Source organism: Dromiciops gliroides, chromosome 1 (assembly GCF_019393635.1).
Source record: "Dromiciops gliroides isolate mDroGli1 chromosome 1, mDroGli1.pri, whole genome shotgun sequence".
NCBI classification, from domain to species: Eukaryota; Metazoa; Chordata; class Mammalia; order Microbiotheria; family Microbiotheriidae; genus Dromiciops; species Dromiciops gliroides.
Genome location: NC_057861.1, coordinates 586,199,064 through 586,223,031, shown reverse-complemented (window position 1 = coordinate 586,223,031; position 23,968 = coordinate 586,199,064). Strand labels below are relative to the sequence as shown.

Genomic DNA, 23,968 nt, shown 5'->3' with positions numbered 1-23,968 from the left:
ATCTCCTAAGGTGCAAAGTACTGAAATAGAATTCTAATCCAAGCCTTCTGGCTCAAAATCCAACATTTCCCTACATAGATCTATGCAAAGCAAGATTAACTGGTTGTACAGGATAAAGTGCAGGGTACTCTAGGAATCCAAAAGCTCCATGACATAGTATGAGCCTAAACAAAGTTATTCAACTCCTTCAAAAAGACAGCTACTCACATGTCTGATAAGTGAACTTTTAAGTGGAGTATCAACTTAGTGAACCATCACCAATTCACTATCCCTAATATTGCAAAAGAGTGTTTATCAAAATAGTTCATATTCTGGATTCAAATTAGTGGTTTATTCAGTTTTTTTGTTTTTCTGGAGAGTATCTACCACCTAGTACACGTAACACATTTACCACTACAGACTATATTGTACTTGAAGCATAAGGCTAGTCTTACGTGGGCTGATCTTTCACCTCCAGGCCTGGACTGGTCAGCTCTTGAAAACTTGAGTGCTATTCTGAGCCCTGATGCTTGGGACTCTTCAAAGGCTCATGAGCCAAACCTAGTATGTGTGCCAGGCCTGACCTGTGCCCAGCTCCCAAAAGCAGGTTTGGGCAAGTGATGGCTTAAGCATCATAGTCATTTCATTTGCATATTCCTGCCTGATTGGCTGATAGTCAAACTTGGTGGCTATGAAGATTATCAAAGCAGCTTTTGTTTTTATCACAATGCAAGAGATTTTTTTAAAAAATGATCAAATAGAGAGAAAAACTATTCCTTATACACAATGACACAGAAATTTTGGGAAAATTAATTCACTTAATTATGACTTGCTCAGAATTTTTAGTCTGGAAATGAAATCGCTTCTTGGAAAGGGTCAAATTATAAGATATATAGATATAATTAAGACTTTTCACAAGGGAAAATATTATAATTGTAAAATATGAAAAATTATACTGATTCTCTAAAAACCTCCAAGAAGAATATAATCTGGGGCATACCACAAAAAATTTTTTAATTTACATTTCCATACTTTAGGCACATTTGGTTATATAAAACACATAACTACAACAGAAATATATTACTTTAATGACATTATAAAGAAACGTAGGACTTTATACTTGTCTTGCTTTAACACATCAAGATAAGCTTAAGCCCTTTATATAAAGTACAGTGACACTAGAAAAATAAGTGTTCAACCACTGTGTAAAAACAAAAAGTAAACTCATAAGACATTATCTTTTAAAGATTTGCAGTCATTTTATATAAGAAAATTGGTAAGGAATATTTTCTCTAGAAGTACACTAAATACTTTTCATGAGGAAATCCCTCAACAAATACAGGCCAGCAACTGTTCTGCAACAGTTTCTGTGTGTGTGTGTGTGTATGCACAGACACATATGCATGTACACATACAATATAATGTGTATATACATAGACAATGTGTATCATAACATACATAAATTTATGTGTATTATGTATACACACATATATGTATGTGTGTTTGTATACTTCTTTGTATACAGACAGATACTTTAGTGAGTCAGTTACCTGGGACACTAAGATTAAGTGACTTGCATAAGGTCACAGCAGTACTTGAACCCAGGTCTTACCGACTCTGAAGTCAACTCTTCATCTATATGACACTTCCTCTCACTAATAATTACTAACAATGAAATTATCAGTCTGGAGTAAAATCACACCATGCTGCACTGCCCTCCTATTCCCTGGCAAATCTCCTCACCAACACTTTCTCAGAATAGGATTTAAAAAAAAATCTCACTTATTAATTCAGTTTGTATTAAACAGATATCATCAATGACTTGGTTATTATAAATTCTCTTCTTAGATAAGTTCACTTTGACAGGCATTGTTATAGTTCTGAATTATCAGTGACTCTTACGTGGCATGATGCCCTGGTCCACTAGCTGTTCTCTTGTCCTTCGTTGTTGTAGCCTCAGCTGCAATACTAGAAAAAGAAAAAAAATTACAAGAGATTTCAGGAACCAAGACAATAAATTCTGGAAAGATACAGTTAAGTTTTTGTAATTGCCAAGCAAATAGTTACATTTGGTCATCTATTTAGACTACAACCAGACAGGGAAAATATAACTAACTTGTGGTCTTACTGCCTGACACATAGGAGGTGCTTATTAAAACGTTTTTTATTGATAGAATTATTTTTTTCAATAAAATGAACTCTACAGTTAATTCACTATAATTTTTATAGTTTAAAGTCTATGTGGCATTTTACTGAAATTCTAAATTATCCTTTTCTTTAACAATATATTTGTTGTTTATAGATTATACATAGTAAATAAGAAGTTATAAATTTAAGATTTGGGAACACAAAAGCTTTAATGAAACGGAAAAATTCCTTCAAATGACTACTTAATGAGAACAAACTTTTTTTATAACGGTCTTTTATTATTTTCCAGTTACATGTAGAGATAGTTTACAACATTTGTTTTTATAAGATTTCTAGTTTCAAATTTGTCTCCCTCCCTCCCCAAGACAGCAAGCAATCTGATATACATTATACATATACAATCACATTAAACGTATTTTTGCATTAGTCATGCTGTATACAAAGAATCAGAACAAAAAGGAAAAACCTCAAAAAAGAAAAAAAAAATAGAAATAGTTTGTTTCAATCTGCATTTAGATTCCATAGTTGTTGTTGTTTTTCTGGATTTGGAGAGCATTTTCCATCTTGAGTCCATTGGAACTACCTTGGACCATTGTATTGCTGAGAAGAGTCAAGTCTATCACAGTTTATAAACATACAATGTTGTTGATACTGTGTAAAATGGATAACAAACTTTTCTTATGGAAAGATTAGCTTAATTTTGTATTCTTTTCCTCAGCATGAATAAATTCATATTATCTTTAATAAAGAATAAGAATTCATAATAAGAATAAGGATGACATCCCTGTGTGCTTTCTGAAATACTAGAACCCCCAAAATAGAAATTGAGTTCTTAGTGTAGAGGCTAATTATTGTTGCATAGAAATAATACCACCACATTCCATTCTGGAATCTGTAAAATCATTTTTGCCTAAGATGTCAAACCTTGAAAGCTGGTAGAGAATACTAAGTACACCATTAAGTGAAGAAATCAATTTTGTTTAATTAGACTCCAAATATTCTGTTAAGAACTCCAGCCAATATCATATTTGGCTTTAATATGAAATGTATAAATTCTGAGACATAAACACATGAACATGGCTGTTGAGCAAATATTTTAGAGTTTCAAAACATGTTTTATCTTGGAAGTATCAAGCTACTTGTGAAAAGTAATTTTCATACAATTTAAATACACCTTCAAATAAATTCTAGTATTTAAGATACTTGTTCATAATCTTGAGTTACAACTGAAACAGGGACCATTGAGGTCAATTGAGGAGTTTTAAAGGATCTTAAAAAACTATTCTCTGACCACCTAGCTAGATGTCCAAGACCACATCTTACCTCCCAACTATCACAACACAGAGGACATCTCCTCTTCCAAGTGTTAAATCCATGAAGACATACCAGATGAATGATCTCCAATTTACAGGTGCAGCCACCCCTCCTCTAAGGATGGCTGAGATAGTGAGCACAAAAGAAGATTGCTGAGCAGTGGCTAAATGGATCATTTTATATATATATATATATATATATATATATATATATATATATATGTGATGGTTTAAAAAATACTAGGTAATATCTGTTTAAGTTTCATTTTAAGTCTCAGTATAATAGAAAGAGTACTGTTTTTGGAATCAGAGAATCTGACTTCAAATTCTGGCTCTAATATTTATTTTCTGAATATCCCTGTACCAGTCACTTGACACCTCCTTGGGTCTCAGTTTTCTTCTATGCAAAATGAGGAAGTTAGATCTGATGACCATCAAAGTCCTTTCTGTTCTAAATTCAATGAGTCCGTGATCCTTAGGGTCATAAAACCTCATTGATATCCAGTTTAGGGTATTATTAAAGGCTGCTTGCTGGTTACTGATATGACAGAAGGCCAAAGAAAATTCTACTTCAGTTATATTTGTTGAAACATTCTTTTCATGTTAAAATGTTTTGGGATACTCTGGATTGATAGTGTTCCAACATGAAGATCTCTCTCCTGATAACTTTTGGCTTATATGGGATACTATGTTCCCATTGTACTTTACTGGGAACAAAAATAATCTCAGGAAGTGACTTGTCGAACTGATGGCACCAAAATGGCTGTACATCTTAGCATTTGGCTATGAAAGACAAAGTGATACTTTTCATAATTTAAGAGGCAATAATCAACAAATGAGGAATTTTGAAAGGAAAAGAGAGGGAGAAGAGAACAATTTTGGTTTGAATAGTGACTAATCCTTCAGAAGCATGATAGTGGAAGTCTGTTGGGGAAGGTCTGAGTTTCAGTGTTACTTTGGAGTCTTAAGAGAATAATGGAGACAATAAAGAGAAGTGATAAAGGAAAACAAAATTGTAAAAGCCATCTTGTGGGGCAGCTAGGTGGCGCATTGGATAAGGCACTGGCCCTGGATTCAGGAGTACCTGAGTTCAAATCCCGCCTCAGACACCTGACACCAACTAGCTGTGTGACCCTGGGCAAGTCACTTAACTCCCATTGCCCTGCCCCCCCCTGCCAAAAGTCATCTTGTAATACAAATATATCTAAATGGAAGTATCTCATAATGTGTATATATCTCATAATCAACACATTTCATATTAGAACTACATATGATAAGGAAGTATAGAACATGAATGGTGACATTCTTATGATTATTTGGTTTACAAATAATGGCCATGGATACTTACTATTTTTATTACCCTAACTGAAAAAAAATACAGATTGTACATTGGTCATTTTAGCTACCCTTTATGTCATCAGATTAAAAAAACCCTGTAACTTTATATTTGGAAACAAATGATAAATGTAGATATATTCATGAATCTATTATGATGGTAACAAACCAACAACGTGGGACTTTTATGCTACCATTGTTCTTTACATCCCACTTTCTAGCTGTTATGTTCTGAGACAAAATGTTCCATATTTTATTATAGGTAGATATAGTTCTGTCTGGAGATAGAGAAGTGATATTTCCATTAAATTTATTATTGCTTAAATATTTTCTCTAAGCAACAGGAAAGACACATTGTCTTGCAAACAATATTACTCAAAATAACAATTATTTTACTTGATATTAATTGATATTCCCTGACATATCCATTAATTTAACCAAAAATTTTTGAGCATCTTCTATGAAGCACTGTGCTATGTAATGAGGGGCCAACAAAGATGAGAAAGAAAGCAAACACTATGACATACAATAATTATAAATGGAATGTAAGTAAAGGCACTGGGAAGAACATAATTCTAAAAGGCAAGAAATTCACAAATACAAAAGCTTTGTGGGACTTGTAACAACAAGTTAATTTTTCCATCTATGCCCACATACTGAAAACATTAACAGTAGGATCATATTAGACAAGGACAAATAATGTTATATCATCATATTGTAAGAGAGACATAAGGAGCAGCAGTGGATAAAGCACTGACTCTGGATTCAGGAGGACCCGAGTTCAAATCCGGCCTCAGACACTTGACACTTACTAGCTGTGTGACCCTGGGCAAGTCACCTAACCCTCACTGCCCCACCCTCCCCCCAAAAGACAGACAGACAGACAGACAGACACACACACACACACACGAACGAGTGCTTGCTTGTTGTGTGAAAGGGTAGCAGTATTGGGGGCAGCTAGGTGGCACAGTGGATAAAGCACCAGCCCTGGATTCAGGAGGACCTGAGTTCAAATTTGACCTCAGACACTTGACACTTACTGACTGTGTGACCCTGGCTAAGTCACTTAACCCTCATTGCCCGAAAGAAAGAAAGAAAGAAAGAAAGAGAGAGAGAGAGAGAGAGAGAGAGAGAGAGAGAGAGAGAGAGAGAGAGAGAAAGAAAGAAAGAAAGAAAGAAAGAAAGAAAGAAAGAAAGAAAGAAAGAAAGAAAGGAAGGAAGGAAGGAAGAAAGAAAGGAAGAAAGGAAGAAAGGAAGAAAGAAAGGAAGAAAGAAAGAAAAGGGTAGCATTATTGATGCCTGCATTCTTAAGGTTCACTCTGGATGCTTAGTTAAGTTGTTGCCAATATTTTAGATTCTATCCTCCATTACCCAATTAGTTTTGATCTGTACCTTGGTTATAGCCATTAGGCAAGCACATGCCAATGGGAATAGGAAGATAAGCAAGCAAGTGAGCATGTCAATGTACATTTATCACCACTAATGAAAAAAACTAAGAATGAATTCCCAAGTAATGGCTGACCAATAGCATCACCAGGACACATGAAATAGGGCATTTATAAGATAATAAAAAATTATTTTTTAAGAATCTTAACATTTTGTTAAACTAAGCATTTATTAAACATTCATTAGGAACAATGCACTGTGTTAGCCACCAAAGATATAGATAGCTTTAACACAAACTCTGCATTCAAGAAGCTTATTAAAATAGAGCTCATGACTCTGATATTTCTGTGAAAAAGTTTTACTAAAAAAAATTCACAGATTACTCAATTTCTAAGAATAACTATATAAAATTAACATTTTAAGCTTCACACAGGATTTGTATTATCAGAAAATCTTATCAATAGAAAATACTATGTAGTACATGATCTTTGTACAAATAAGCATATCTGGCCACAGTCACAGTCAGAATTCCAGAAAAACTTGATTTCCAGACTAAGGATTTCAATTGAAGGAGCTGAAGTTATACCTACTATAATGTACTTATCAGAATTACTTTTTCTTATCTGGCCTAAATTCCAGACTATGTTTTTTTTTTTTTTTTTAGCGAGGCAATTGGGGTTAAGTGACTTACCCAGGGTCACACAGCTAGTAAATGTTAAGTGTCTGAGGCCACATTTGAACTCAGGTCCTCCTAACTCCAGGAGCCAGGGCCAGAGCTCTATCCACTGCGCCACCTAGCTGCCCCTCGACTATGTATTTTTTATGCAAGCACTGTCACATTAACCAGCACTACAATCATAGTTATCTTTACCAATAGTTGAAGTTAAAAGCAGCTAAGTGGTGCAGTGGATAGAGCTCTGGCCCTGAAGTTGTGCAGTTCCAATCTCACCTCAGAAATTTATTAGCTATGTGTGTGACCCTGGACAACTTATTTAACCCCAATTGCCTTAAACATCTGGGGCCATCTCCAGTCCTTCTGATATGTATCTTGCCACTGGACCCAGATGGCTCTGGAGAGAGAGTGAGGTTGGTCACCTTGAACAGTCCTCCCTCACTTAAATCCAATTCACTACAAGTCATGACATCACCTCCTCACCTCCTGATGTCATGGTCCTCTTCAAGAACAAAGGACAAACAACAACAATGTTAAGTTAATAATAGAGGATCATACATGTTTTCCTTTATATATATATATATATGCTATATTCTTTAATTACAAAATTCAAAAGATAAATATTTTTATTTTATTTTTCAAAAGAAATGTGGGCTTATGAATATACAAATATGCAGATCAATTCCCCGCCCAGAAAAAGATTTAATTACTGAAGATTATTTTCAATATGTTTTTGTCTCCCAACAACTCAAGAAACTAGAAAGCTGTTAAAAACAACAAAAAGCTATACCTCACAGCTAACTTAAAAAAAAGGGCAGAAACAAGAAGGCACATTTAGTGGTATTATAGTGTTAGCTGAGTTGCTTTCTGCTCAACTGTAGCACCAAACTGGTGTTTTAGGGTCTATTTTCATTTTAGAAATGCACTGAATTTTTATTCAACTGCCGCCATTAAACAGTTTCTTCATTGCTGAATTTTCAAATGCTTCTTTGTTTGGTTTCTCTTATCTTTTTTTGTTTTGTTTTGTTTTGTTTTTTAAGTGAGGCAATTGGGGTTAAGTGACTTGCCCAGGGTCACACAGCTAGTAAGTGTTAAGTGTCTGAGGCCGGATTTGAACTCAGGTACTCCTGACTCCAGGGCCGGTGCTCTATCCACTGCGCCATCTAGCTGCCCCCTCTCTTATCTTTTTGTGGTTATATTTTCTACTTTTACAAATCTTTCAAGGAACTGGGCAAAAAAAAAAAAAGATTTAATGCAAGGTATAACATAGGGAGAAAATTTTTAGGTTTGGGGACTGGACCTAAATATCTGTTGGTATTGGAGAATTCCCAGGAGAGGAAACTCCTACCATTGCATCTTATAATAGTGAGAATTATTTAGAACACTGAGAGAGGTTAAGTATCTTACCCATGGTCATATAGCCAATCAGAGGTACCAGAGGTAAGAATGAACCCAGATTTTCCCAGTTTAAAGACCAGTGTTCCTATTCAAATATGTCATGTTTCCTCTCTACAAATTAAAAAAAATTTTTTTTTAAGATTTTCATGTTTATATTTTTGTACATTTCAGCTAACTTTTGTGCTGTGTTTTCCTAAGAAGAATTAATATTATTTTAGATATGAAGCATAAGAACTAAGCTACCATACAGAGCCTATTTTAAAACTATTATATTAAAATGAGTTTGAAATGTTTCTTTGATGTGGCTCAAAGAGGGATACCTTTTCACTGCAAATAGAAAACATATGCCACCTTAAGAATATAGAACAGTTTAGTATAAATTTAGCAAGTCTGAACAGAACACTTCCCTGAGGAATTTACAAGTATACACATGAAGAAAAGCAAGTTAGAAGTGATATTTACAAATAGAATGAATGACATATGGCCATGTTAGCTGGAAACAAACAGGTTAGACTAAAATTATTCTTTTATGGGTGGTGGTTTCCAATATAAAGGATAACAGGAGGAAACAAAGTGCTAATGAGTAGCTGGGCAATGCTTAGAATAAAATGTGAAAATATGAGTGGGTGAAAAGACAAAGAGAGCTATTGGCAGAAATTTAGCAGACCAAAGGCAGCAAGAGAGGTATAGAAACAAAGAATGTTTTAAAAGCATTAGCTCAAAGAAATCAAGGTAAATATTAAGGCAAAAAACAAGGTAAAGGAAATAATAAAATAATATAAGAAAGAGATTATTTTTAAGACACAAGGGTATTCAAGGTAAGAAAGAAGTAGCATAAATTTAAAAAAGAAAAGATAGCCCACAGAGTAACAGAGTAAGATGTGGCAGGATTTGGGCAAGAACTTGGTATGTACTATTCAAATATCATTAAGTAGTCAACTTAAACCTAGAAAAACAAGGAAATTCAGAAAAGCCAATATCCTCAAGTTACCCTTTGTGTTTAGACACAGGAATGAATATTTGACCTCAAAAGTGTAAACCACAATAATTTAGCTCTGATTTGAGAATGTTATCAGGTAAAATTGAATTACCTTGTAGTACCTGTTTGATAATGGAGTAAAACTTTATATATATATATATATATATATATATATATATATATATATATTTAGGAAGAACAAATATTTGATCAAGAACAAACAGAAATCCTTTGATTTTTCTTTATAGTAAAGGTTTATTGCTTTAAATACTTAATGAAGACTGTAACTGAAAAAATACTTTAAAAGGTTAAAAAACTAGGCAACACTATTAAGTAAAGTTTTTAAGTATCAGAAAAATTTATTGTGATAGATTTTAACATTAAATTATTCACCTGGTTTCTTCAAGTAGTTCTAAAGTTCTTCATTCATAGATATAAGTATTTTCCTAGTGCTCTCTATAACAGAGAAAGTTTCTCTCTGGAGCCATTTTGGTTTGTGAACCATGGGAAAAACAATGGTCAAAGAGTGAGAGAACTTGGGAAGAAATCCTTAGGCAAGTTACTTAATCTCTGTGGGCTTCAATTTCTTCTGTAAAGTGGGAGTGGGATTAGATGACACCTAAGGTACTTTAAAGCTCTAAATGATGGTATCTGACTTAGACCTTTCCTGGCATGGTCTATATCTCTTATTTCATATTCTGAATTCTGTGAGAACTTTAAATTTAAACCCCTATGATGGCTCTACAATGGCATGGGGGTGATGGGTTCTCAAAGGTGATACTAGTGGAGTGTAAGGTCTGACAGACTCTACCATGCTTGAAAGATTTCCCACTGGACCCTGGCAACAGACAGCTTCTATTTCCTGAGGACCTAACTAGATATGAAGAACATACAACATATTACTTATCAGACTTATGGATTGGCAAACAATTTATGAATAAACAAGAGAAAGGGAGCAAAGGTATGTATAAAATGGATAATTCTGTTGACATTAAATTTAAAAAGTTTTGTACAAATAAAACAAATGTAACCAACATCAGAAGGAAAGCAAAAAATTGGGGGAAGGAAATTTATAGACATATTCTCAGATAAAGGTCTCATATCTAAAACTTAGAAAGAACTTTGTCAAGTCTATAATAACAATAGAAATCATTCCCCAATTGATGGTCAAAGGATATGAACAGGCAGGGATTTTTTTAGGCAGTTTTTTAATGAAGAAATTAAAACAATTTATAGTCATATGAAAACATGCTCTAAATCATTATTTATGAGAGGAAGTCAAATTAAAACAACCTTGAGATATCATTTTACACCTACCAGATTGGCTAAAATGACAGAAGGAAAAAGTGACAAATGTTGGATGGGATGTGGAAAAATTGGGATACTAATTTATTGTTGGTGGAATTATGAACTGATTCAACAATTTTAGAGACCAATCTGGAATTGTACCTAAAGAGTTATTCTACTACCTATACCCTTTGACCCAACAATATCACGACATGGTCTACTTCTGAAGATAATTAGGGAAAAAGAAAAAGAACCTCTATGTTCTAAAATGTTTATAGCAGCTCTCTCTGTGGTGGCAAAGAACTGGAAACTGCAGGGATACTCATCAATTGGGGAATGGCTAAATAAATTGTGGCATATGACTGTGCTATAAGATGTAAGCTTAATGATTTTAGAAAAACATGGAAAGACTTGAATAAAATAATGTAGGACGAAAAGAGCAGAACCAAAAGGGCATTGCATACAGTAACTGCAATATAGTTTTAAGGACTTTGAATGTTATTTTGACTATTATAAATACCCAAATTAATTATAAAAGGCATGTGAAGATGTTATCAACATCCAGAGTAAGAACTGTATGTATAGAACAATTTTACATACATATACACGTGTGTGTGTGTGTGTGTGTGTGTGTGTGTGTGTGTGTGTGTGTGTGTGTAATGGTAGCCATCTCTAGGGTGGGAGAGGGGAGAAAAAAATTTACATGACAAGTTGCACACAGTAGACCAGCAGTTTCACATATGCAATCATCTTTTTATTGTACTTATTTTTGTATTTGTACAAGTAGTTGTACTTATATTTTACTATACTTATTTATTGTAAGTTACAGAAATGCTTGTTTTATTCAATAAATTAAAATAAAATTTAATAATGAAAAAAGCCCCAAAGGTTAGGATAACAAACAAGAAAAATGGAAAAGATTTCTAAAAATTATAACAAACCTTTTCTTCATCAAGGACAGTTAGAATCATCATACTTAAATCCTAACATCCAGTCCCAATTAGAGGGAAGGTAGATACTAAATGATACTAAAGAGAAAAAGGAAAAACAGTTTGATTGGACTAAGTATATGTAGAGGAGATCAATCCATGCTAGAAGTGACAAATCCATGAGAGATTTGAGGGATTAATATATAAGGTATCCGAAGGATAGGAAAGCATGTCAACTGTGGAAAAAAATCTCAGACTTTATTAATCCTGAAAACAGATAACTGAGAGAATATCAATAACTACTGATGTGTGTATACATATACTTTCCCATTGAAACAAAATCTTTAAGACAGTCATCTATGCAAGGATAGAGGGGGTATCTTCCATGAAAGTATAGTACTAGTAGAGAATGGGCAGGCTGTTGTAAGCAATATTCAACATTCACATCTTTACCACTTTACAACCTATTGAAAGAAGAGAATATTAGATCCTACTGTGTTTATTGTTGATTATTAAAATGCACTTGATATGGCAGAGCAATATGTCAGAAATAACTGTATTCAATGATTCCTTGGTTATAAACATTAGGTGAGGAATAAAACAAAGGAGATCTATATTCTACACTGTGAGGGAGGTGGTAGAGAGCAGAGTTCAAGTTGAAAGAAGACTGCTTGTGGATGGTAAGGTCCTCTAAATGCTCTTGATTAAGGATGTCATTTTTCTGATTGCATGAGACCTGGATCTTTACAGAGCATCTTGAAAAAGATTTATGATAACAAAGGATTTTGTCCCCACCATCCACACAGGAAAAGCAAAATGAAGACTGTCTATGGCCCAGATAATAACATGCCTTTGAATGAACAACCTACAGAGTTTGTCTGTCAGAATGTGTGTGTGTTTGTGTGTGTCTTGAAAAGAGGCCACAGATGGAAAATGAGATGGATCCAGAGTTGAATGGGATGAGGAGAATGGGTTGGATTGTACTGAGGAAATCGTAGAGCTCCTTTCCTGACCCCAAAATTTCCATGAAAGTTTTAAATACTAACACGCTGCTGGTATTGTTTGGCAGGGAGATATGGGATACAGCCTGATTGTTACACAGAAGACAATGGAAAGGTGCATGGTGGACATTACCAAGGATATCAGAATTGACATTGGAGCATTGATCCTCATTTACATTGTTTTCAGATTATGAATCAAAAAGTGGATCTGAGAATTACTTACTCCAGGTGCCAGAACTGCTGTTAGAAGGCACTGTGGTATATACTATGATAGATTTAAAGATGAATGAAACATAATACAATGTTCCTCCCGTCAAGGAATTTAACAACCTGATATGTTACAAGGCAGTTAGTTATAAGATGAGTTGAAAAAAAAGCTAAAACAGAGAATGTAAAGATTGTTTTCTACTGGTTCAGAATAAAAGGAAGAGAGATAGATGAGGAGACTTCATAGAGGAGCTAGCACGAGATGGGTAGCACTTTGACAGGTTGAGAGATCTGGGGCAGACAGTCAGGTGAAAGAAAAAGTATAAAGAGAAAGCCATGGAGAAAGGAATGTACAGGACAGGTTGGGGGAATAGCAAGTATTTCAGTTTAGACAGAACACAGAGTTCATGAGGGAAGCAGTGAGAGGTAAGTAGGTTAGGGCCAGAGCCTAACCTAAGGCCCAAGTCTTATTTCTGGTAACAAGGGGACACCTCTGAAGTCTTCTGAGAATGAGGGGACAACCTGGCATGCAAACTGCACTAGAGATGCCAAGAAAAATGAAAGCTATCTCAGATGACTAGTAGGTGTGTGATCTTGGGAAAGTCATCTTATTTCTCTGACCCCCCCCCATTTCCTCAGTTATAAATGGGAATAATACTTATAGAACCTGCCCTACCGAAATGTTTTGAGGAGCAAATTATATATATACATATATATGAAGTGTTTTGGTAATTGTAAACTATGATACTATTATCAGCTACTATAACTGTTATGAATAAGAGAAGACAGTCATGAAACCCTTAACTAGGGAAAAACAGTTGGAGATTAATTTTGCCTAGACAGAGCCATAGGGAGGAAAAAAAAGTTAAACAATATGGTCTAGGGGGAAAAGTGACATATTTAGAATCAGAAAACCAGAACTTGAACACAGGCTTTGCTACTTCTCAGTTATAATATTTTGAATAACTAACACTCAGCCTCAGTTTCCTTATCTGTCAAATGAAGAGGTTGGATCAGATTTATTTCTAAGGTTGTATCAGATTGTAAATTGTATGATACTACATTAAAGTAGTCAGAAACTGAGCTTGATCTTGATATATGCTGACAGAAAGCCAAAGCAGAATTTTAAACTATGATATTTTTAAAATTAATTACTATCAATAAACAATATTATGAAAAAAGGGAAGAGAGAATAATAGTAAGATGTTTTGAAAAGTTCATTTTTTAGGTACTTTACAGAATTTTTCTGAATTTACACTAGACCAAGAAGAATATGGGGGGAAAGCCTTTTGTGTGTGTGTGTGTGTGTGTGTGTGTGTGTGTGTGTTCAATCAATCAACAAACATTTTTTTGAGTATGCCCATTAAAGGAAAACTGTTAAAAATTTTACCAGGCTATCTATTCCAATTGGTTTCCAATAATATTTTTCACCTCCTTTCTGTTCTACCTTGTAAAAAGATTTTTTAAAGAACGAAAAATAAATAAAATACCTTCTCTGCAAGTACATGGCAAGAACCTACATGTTTCTATGGATTTCTGTTATATACATGTTTAAGGACTTTTAATATTACAAATGTTTGTAGAGTTATCAACATTTAATAAAATTTCTTTGTTTTTCTCTAAATAAAAACTTTTATCTCCAATATTAAAAAGCAGAAATCTCCATTTAAAATCTTTTTCACAAGCATAATTGTTTAAACAGTAAATTGTCTTTAATAACTCTACCTTATCAGAAACATTCATAGTAACTATCTACTAAATAAAAAGTTAATATAATTAATTGTTTGGGTTATAGTACTAGAAAATATTATTCATCTATAGATAACTAGGGCTGACATTTTTCAAAAATAAATAGTAGAGTATATTAAAGAGATTTGTAATTTTTATAAAGTGGCATTTTTATTTATGAATCCTCCTCTTTAAAAAAGATCATCCTTGGTAGATGAACACAATTATTTTTTCCTCTCTTTGTTGCTGCCAACTCCTGAAACATATAAAAAACACTCAATGAACCAATAAACCTCACACATTGAAAGACAGTACTATGCTGTATTGAGTAAGCTAAATTCACTAGGGCATGGTATGACTAAGACACAGGTGGCAATGTGGAGTCTCAGAGTCACAGATTGTTAGGAGTTGGAAATCACATCACCAAAATGTGCTTGCCACTGATTATAAAGGTAACTGAGTAAAATCAGGATAGAGATAATTAGTATAAGCCCATCAGTACTATAGAGAAAAATAGCCAAAGCATATGCTTTCTATTATTGAAGTATGCCACTGCAAGAAAAGTATCAGGATCTGACATGCAGATCCTGACAGCCACAACTGTTTTCTAATCCTATTGCAACTGATAAAACAGAATTCTGCATCACATTTACTGCCAACCTATATAAATGAAATAATGAGTCATTCATAGAGTTGTCAATAAAGTCACTAGTTAGCTCTGGATTCTGGCAGTTTTATCAAAATAGAATAGGACTATATCCATTAGAATAAATTACCCGGCTATTCTTTCTAAAGCTAATTATATTAGCAAATATAACAATGAATTTTATTTTAATCAGTATAAATTCCTTTTCTCATTTCCCCCATTATTTCATAACCATTTGTAATGTTAAATATATAAATCACAAATAGAATACTTATATACTCTATATTGCCGGATATGTTCAATATAATTATGTTACAATCTCAGAATTGCTAAAGATGAAAGGTTAAAAAAGAAGCAAACATGGGGCAGCTAGGTGGTGCAGTGGATAGTGCACCAGCCCTGGATTTAAGAGGACCTGGGTTCAACTCAGGCACTTGATACGTACTAGCTGTGTGACCCTGGGCAAGTCACTTAACCCCAATTGCCTCACAAAAAAACAAAAATCAAAAAACAAACCCCCAAAGCATTCATTCCCTGCCCGCTGGCTCCCCCAAAATTTTTGAATAAAGGAGTAGCTCAATTCATTTTATGAACTCTGAGAATACTTTAATCTTGCTTTGAGTATTCACTGTTCAATAAATATTATCTGAATCTATTCTAAAAACAATGCAACATATTAAAAATTCCAAGCCATGTTGTCTGAGCAAATAAAATCTTTTATCAAAAGCGCTTTACAGAGTTTTTTGGCATACTTTTAATAACATTTTCCTGTGTAAACACCAAAAGAAATGATTTTTCACCTGTTTTGTCATGTAGTATGAATTTGGGGATAGTTCAGAGGGGCAAGCTGGAGAGAGAAGAGATAAAGGATTACTTTCATCTATGAATGCTGATCGGTACAGAAAAATTTGAGAAACAGGAAAAGGGAACTGAAACATAAATGGGAGGGTGGGGGGGTTAGGTCATAGAGAGAAGATAGATATAAAGTTTCTTTAACCTCCATATCATGAAAAAGTCACGCAATGAAGACTACAAAGGCAAACTTTAAGCACTATATATTATGATAATCAAATATTTTAAACAAAATTTAAAATTATAATTTCACAGATACATTTTGTGAATTATGGAATCAAAGGGCTCAAAGTAGTATAAAGTAATCACAAAAACTGGAATGCAAAGAAGCCAAAAATAAGTTGATGGTTGTCCTGTAAGAACTCTCCTATCTGTACTGATTAAACAAACTCATCACTGTTTCTCAACTAGAAGGCACATACTTAGAGTAAATCTAACTATTGGATAATGTAAATGGAAAGAGCATTTACACACTAATTTTCATTTGGCATTAATATTTTAAGTACAAAAAATGAAAGAAAGCAAATAGTGCAGTTGTTTACATAAAAGTATAAATTTAACGCAATTAGGAAAAAGTCATATCTAAAAAAAAACACACAAAAAAACTTGTTACACTTTAAGAACAAAAATGAAACCTGAAGAACAACTAAGTTACTAACAATAATACCGGTCATTATTTTCATAATTGTCATATTTCAGACCTCCTTAAATCGTTAGCCTATATACCATACCATCTGATCAGAAAACTAGTATTTTCATGATTTAACCTTATAGTACTTTGCTAATTCAATGGGTGGCTATTTTAAAAACTGTAAAAAAATGGAGCATGTTCTTTTAAATTAATTAGAGATGGGGGCAGCTAGGTGGCACAGTGGATAGAGCACTGGCCCTGGAGTCAGGAGGACCCGAGTTCAAATCCAGTCTCAGACACTTGACACTTATTAGCTGTGTGACCTTGGGCAAGTCACTTAACCCCAATTGCCTCACCCCCCAAAAAAATTAATTAGAGATTTTGAAAGGTTCCTATTTTGTTTTTGCTGAAGTTGTGATGAATTGAAAGGGTATCACTTGCTATCTGGGAAATCTGAGGTCCACTTAAAGTTGCATAGTAATCGTAGATGACAGTGGTAACAGACAAATATTACTGAGTCAAATAACAAGCATATTCCATTCTGAATAGTACTAATAATTTTTTTAATCGCAAAAGTACACTTGGCTGAAAATTGTAAAAGTAAAACACCCACTGGTGAAATTGAACAGAACAAAGAAAGTGGATTAAATATTAGCTTTAAACATAATGCTAATATTTTAAACAGAATTCTGTTTGACTTAACATCAGAAATGCTTAGATTATACAACAAAATGTGGATTATCTCAAACATCTATATCTCGTTGAACATTGAATTTTTGACATGTAGGAACATGTTTGTTACCGATGTGAATTTCTATGTTATTCATACCATATGGTTCCAACCTCCTAAATTGGAAGATAATACTTGTTGTTCTTATAGTACTCGTACATTGCATAGCTTCAGACCATTAGTTTGAGGTGATAGAAAGATACTTAGGGCTCTTATTTCTTAATACTTTCTAATTGAGAAAAGTAATTTATGTAAAAAAATCTGTAACCACTATATGCATTTTTTTTTCTTGCAGAAGAGCTTGGCATAAAGTCCATTTAACAATGAAATAGTAACACCCCACATGACTAGAGTTCTGATTTAAACACTGACAAGAATAGGACAATTCAAGCAGGTGAATGAATACATAAGAACTAGAAACTCATGCATAATTATAACAGTTCTCTGATCTGGATGAGAAATGTGTTAGTAAGTTGCCTAATTAGAACTTTTGTACACTTCTTTTTTTTAGATAATTTTACTGAGTAGCAAAAACTTAGAAAAATTTATAGTCTCTCCTTCATTTTACCTGCATAACAGCAAAAATTGGTTTTACTAGGTACATAGCTGAAAAATAATAAAGATAAAAATCTCACAAATCTCTAGCCATAGATGTCAGCCATGAACAGGAAGTGGCTATATGGCAAAGAGGTGGCAGGGGGGAACCAATGGGGACCAGAAAAGGAAGGAACCACACAGCATAAGACATGGCAGTGGCTGGCCTTTGTTGGGGGTGGAGGGAAGGTTTACAGGAAAGAATTCTTGGAGCTAGGTCCTGTTGAGAGGAAAAGAAATTCTTGAATAATACCTCATTTTGGTCCCAGGACTGAGGATCAACAATCCCCTCCTCAATATCCCTGACAAGTAACCAATTTCTGCTTGAAGGTATCTAGTTATGGGGAATTTATTGAATTACTTATAAGTTTTCTCTGAATTGCTTATATCCCTTTTTAAATTGTGGAACTAGAAATCACATTCCCCTAACTTTGAAACTGATTGGAGAATGTTATAAAGCTTGAGAATAAATTTTAAAAAACAAACTTGGATTCCATATTAGTAGTAGTAGGCCTCCACCAGTCGCGGACAATCATGGATCAGCGCCTTAAAGAGCCACAGGCCATAGTGTGGCTGTGCAGTCCGATATGGGAGCCACAGCTCCTGAGTGACTTATAACCGGTAACTGCCACATCCTGTGTTGTATCTACCCCATGAGGAGTAGCTGGAGTGTCCTCTCCAGGGCGCTGGCCTGGGCGGATCAATATGGAAAACAAGCTGTTGTCCATGCAGCAGGTTTTCCCTCTCCGTGACACTGGTGGATCCAAAGGAGAGGCAGAGCCAATACAGTTTGGCACCAGTGTCGCCGCAGGAGTTGCCAGAAGGATGTGATGTCCAACATCCAACTGCCTAAGGGACTCTGACTCCTGATTTTTCCTCGGGGTTAACTCCCAAAGCCTTTCCCATATATGGGTATAGCCACAAGGCAGCGGAGGTTTAAAATCAGGGTTTCCTTCCCCTAGGTGGGTTGCCTGCCAAGGCTAAGAGCCTCCGACAACGGAAGCCCAACTCCTGGCCTTCTCGTGGCGGAACTGTTTCCACTAACAGGAGAAGGGGCGAAGGCGAGTCACTGGTGCCCTAAAACCAGTCGCTTCGGGCAGGTGGGGCTCTTTAGCCTTGGCAGGCAACCCACCTAGGGGAAGGAAACCCTGATTCCATATTACTACTGTAGCAAATAAGTAACTTGTCTATGATGGCCTCTTTCTCTTGTTTATTCATTGAAAACTTTGAAACGTGATATTTATAATTATTTTCAGTAATAATAGAATAGAGAAGGTAATAAGTGCTGGACTTATCAGGAAGATACGAATTTGAAGCCTATATCAGAGACCTACTGCCTATGAGACCCTGGACAAGTCACTCAAAACGTTGTTTGGCCTCGATTTCCTTATCTGTAAAGTAGGAGTAAAATCGGCACTTCATACAATTGTGAGGATCAAATGAAAGACACTTGCAAACCTTAAAGTATTATATGAATGTTAGCTATTACTATGACTATGGTTGACTATTAAAACAGTTTATTTGGTGAAGCAAAATACTGCCTCAAATGCTCACCTCTATCAAGGTATTTGCCTACATGTGAAAAATCACAAAATTATTTGAAGATGGAACAATGAAGAACTTGGTTCACCAACTGTTTTCTAATTAACATCAAGAGAGGTATAAAACACAGAGAGAAGTATGATTGCCAAAAATACCTTCCACTATCATGGAGGATATCTACTGCAGAATCCAAGGGAAAGATGAATTCTGTATAACTAGCAAGGTCAACCTGAGACAACTTTTTTATGTGTGACATTTTGCAGATTATATCAGGCCCCAGAATACTGCAGAGTCTTCTAAGTGAAATCTATAATCATTTAAAAGACCAACCAGGAAAAACCAAGTGGATGAATTATATTTATTCCTATTTTGTCTAAACTACAATATAAAATTAGATGGACAACCTATAGAACTGGTTCATCAGGAGGCTCAAGCATCTCTTTTTTTTTGGCAGGGCAATGAGGGTTAAGTGACTTGCCCAGGGTCACACAGCTAGTAAGTGCCAAGTGTCTGAGGCTGGATTTGAATTCAGGTCCTCTTGGATCCAAGGCCAGTGCTCTATCCACTGTGCCACCTAGCTGCCCTCAAGCATCTCTTAAATGAGACCTCTCCTGTTTCTCCTGGCTGCTAGTTTCCCCATCACCCTCTTGCTCCCCATCAAAAAACCCCTGCGTATACGTTCCTTCAGGGAAGCAGTTTTTTGTATCTGTATTTTTATATTTGTATCCCCAACATTAAGCAAAGTACCTGACACAACATAGCAATAAATATTTGATTGTTTGATTAGATAAATACTGGACATACTAGTGTACAGACAGTGAACTGGACCCGGAACTGAATGGTAGAAAGAGGAAGAATTGGACTGCCTTTTGGAAATGACATAGTTTTAAATGAATAAACGGTTCTTTTCTGAAATGAAGCTCCACCCTTACAGCATCAGTGTACTTCTCATACAGTATGGAAGTGAGTCATAGAATTAGAGTTGCAGATCACCTATAAGTGGGTGGGTGTTAGTAGATTATGACATATTACTAATAAATAATTTCAAAGGAGAAGTGGTAAAAAGGATAAAATCAGAGAGATTTATGATCAGAAAGGAAAAGGGGCCAGTTATGTAGCAAGTGTATAACTTGATACATGGTGTATAACTAATGGACAGCCTATATGCTCATTGGTATTTACACAATGTGAAGAGATTGAGAAGATCACTAGCATTTCCTTGCAGAGAATTTGTGCCAGAATATAGGCAAAATCTACAAACAGACTGTGTGGACAAGCAGCATTCAGCACAACTGAAAGCAACCATCACACAATGGTTGAGATCACAGGCTCATGGAAGTATCAGAATACTGAAGAATCAGTTAAATTGATATGGTTTATAGAAAGACCCTCACACTAATATCCCACTCTGATTCCTTACTAATTATGGTGTGGAAAGTGACCATGTGTTTTTGAAGTCTATCTCAGGGGAAAGCAAAATCTAGCTGATCATACAAAGCTGGAAAGGAATTGAACAGAGGCTATTATATGAGGACCAGCCTTAGCTAATACCAAGGTGTTCAGGACCTGGTTTGTGGCAGAATGACTGGTGTAAGAGTACACATATTGGCAAAATTATAGATCGAAGAAATTGAAGTGTCATAGCTAGTTCTTGTTGTTTGTCCTTTGCTCTTGAAGAGGACCATGACATCAGGGTAATGTCATGACTTGCAGTAAACTGGATTTAAGTGAGGGAGGGCTGTGCAAGTTCACTAACTAACTGCACTCTTTCCTCCAGAATCATCTGGGTCCAGTGGCAAGATATACATCAGCACAACTGGAGATAGCCCCAGATGTTTGAGGCAATTGGGGTTAAGTGACTTGTTCAGGGTCACACAGCTAGTGTCAAGTGTCTGAGGCCAGATTTGAACTCACATCCTCCTGATTCCAGGGCCAGCGTTCTATCGACCGCACCATCTAGCTGCCCCCATAGCTAGTCAAAGCAATTACAATGTGTCAATTTCTAATTTACCAAAGGGAATTACTAAATATTTTCCAGAAGTATCAGTATCACCTAAACTTTTTTTTTTTTGGTGGTGCAATGAGGGTTAAGTGACTTGCCCAGGGTCACACAGCTAGTAAGTGTCAAGTGTCTGAGGCCAGATTTGAACTCAGGTACTCCTGAATTCAGGGCCGGTGCTCTATCCACTACGCCACCTAGCTGCCCCTACTTAAACTTTTTAAATGCACTAATGCTACATATTTTTGTTTCCTGCCTGACACCTACAACAAGCATCCATATCAGAATAAAAGATACACCAATATTTGAGATTTGTGCTGTGTAATTAGTACTGAACTGCTAATTGTTTTCTTCTCTACCTAGATAGCCTACCTATAGTTTACAAACTCTGTATTTAAGTTATCTAGAAATAAGAATACATTTTCCTTTAAATAGTTATAAAAAATGGTGTTAACGTTCACAAGTCAGCCGATAAAAAGCCTGTGATTCAAAATGTTCCAAAAGTGTGGTACCAGACAAAAAGCACTATAGAACTTAATCCTAGTGTTAAGAGTATCTCAGACAAGATTTTTATAGGAAGATACATTCAAAGTTCCAACAAAAATGCCAGGATATTTCTCTCACTCCAGCACCAGTAACAGACAACTCTCTTTTCTCAGCTGTTATGCAGTAGGAATAAGGACTTTTACTGGAACCCAGTGGTGGTAGGAAAAGTTCCAGGTTAAGATGAAGAAGAAAGAAAGGAAGAACTGGGGGTGGGTGAGGGAAGAATTGAGAGAGAATTAGAATCCAGAGATAGGGACCTAGAAGTGGGGTTAGGGGACAGCAGGGTTCTCAGGGTAAAGAATTTGTAGCCTCCTGCTACTCTTACTTGGCCCTCCAAAAAACTTGGTCCTCCGATGAGTCCCTAATTACGTTCTTTCTGTATGTTCATCTATACTTTAGAAAGGCCAGTCTTTGTCCTACCTTCCTTTGAATCCTCTTCTAGATCTCATTTTCTCCCCTTCTTCCCAGGGCAGCCATTGTCAGGGTGGATAAAGTGTGGAAGCCCTGAGTTGGAATTCTGCCTCAGCCACTTCCTAGCTGTTTGATCCTAGGCAAATCACTTAACCTCTCTGTGCCACAGTTTCCTCATCTGTAAAATGGAGAGAACAAAAGCACCTATCTCCTGTGAGGACTAAATGAGAAAACACAGAGAGAGGGCTTTGCAAGCCTTAAAATGCTATAATTGCTAGCTATCATTAGTACAATGGTTCCCATTCCTCCATCTAGCAACTCATGCTACCATAGGACATTACACTGTAGTGACTAAAAGAAATTAGGTAAGTGCAATATATTGTTAGTGGACCTGTGAATATATCCAAATGGTCTGCAGTATAATTTAGAATTATGCTTTGCCAAGTGGCTAAAAAAATTAATACCCCATGACCCTATTGTGATGCTCATCCCTTTTTCTTCCCCCTTCCACCTTAAGATTAAAACAGAAAAAATAGTCCCATATACATCAATAAAATTTCTTTTTGTGATAACAAAGAACTGGAAACTAAGCAAATGCTCAGTAATCTGAGAATGTACAGAATAGTAAGAAATGATGAATACAAAGAATTCAGAAAAGCATGGAAAGACTGGAATGAACTGATCCAAAATAAATAGAACCCCCCCAGAAGCTCATACACAACAACTACAAAAAATGGCAAGATTTTAAAAATTGATGTTGAATCTTCTATAATGACCAAGCTTTTAGCCCTGAAGCAGATTAGTAAAAATGCAGATTGCTACCCTCTGCAAAGGTGGGGGTCTATGTGTGTGTATCACACATACACAATCAAATGCAGTGATAATACTGATCAATTTACTAAGCTACTTTTTTTCCTCTTTATTTTATACTCTTTGTAACAAAGAAAGGATTATTGGGTAGGGAGCAAGGAAGGATTTATTTGGAGATAAAGATAAAGGAAAAAAGATATAAATGAAAATATTTTAAAAAACAATCTAGGGAGAACTTTACTCACAGTGGTTGAAGTATTTGTACCATTTTACAAAAGAAACTGGGGCTCGCTCAGTGAGGTCAAGTGACCAGACCATCACACAGACAGTTTCACTGCTGGAATTATACCTTGCCCCCCAAAACTTGCTTTCTCTTACCTCATTATCTCTTTATACCATCATACTGACCTGAAGGGGACTAAAAGACAGGGCTCAGGGCAGGCAGAGGCAAAACCGAGCAAATAGGGAAGGGGAGGTCCTAGGACTACATTTAGCTATGTCAAAGTATAGATACGTCAGGAAAAGTGATATATACACTTGACCCTGAGCATTTGAAAACACTGACATGTTCTCCCTTCGTTTCACCTAAAAAGCAGCTGAATAATGTGAAACAATATTTCACAAAATTCAATTAAAAAATTAGAAACTATACTATACTTGATATTAATTTTTAAATATTTCCTTTCTGATAACAGTATAGTATTATATTCCTGAGCATGTCATAGAAGTAAATGTTCTTTAGATAATGGCTATTTTCAAAAAAATCATGGACATCTAAGTGGCTCAGTAGTGTGCTGGACCTGGAGTCAGGAAGGCCTAAGTTCAAATCCAGCCTCAGACACTT

At 35.4% G+C, this 23,968-nt stretch overlaps 1 protein-coding gene across 9 annotated transcripts in view; it reads right to left on the bottom strand.

The window, feature by feature from the left end:
- MRTFB (myocardin related transcription factor B) overlaps positions 1-23,968 on the bottom strand; it is a 258,398-nt gene that overhangs the window by 65,613 nt on the left and 168,817 nt on the right. For 8 of the 9 annotated variants that reach the window (XM_043996516.1, XM_043996573.1, XM_043996509.1 and 5 more), the window contains one exon: positions 1,882-1,947. In XM_043996516.1, coding sequence (XP_043852451.1) covers positions 1,882-1,947 — 66 coding nt within the window. Of the gene's footprint in view, positions 1-1,881; positions 1,948-15,809; positions 15,831-23,968 lie in introns of those variants that run through there. The other variant, XM_043996565.1, reaches the window with a different exon arrangement.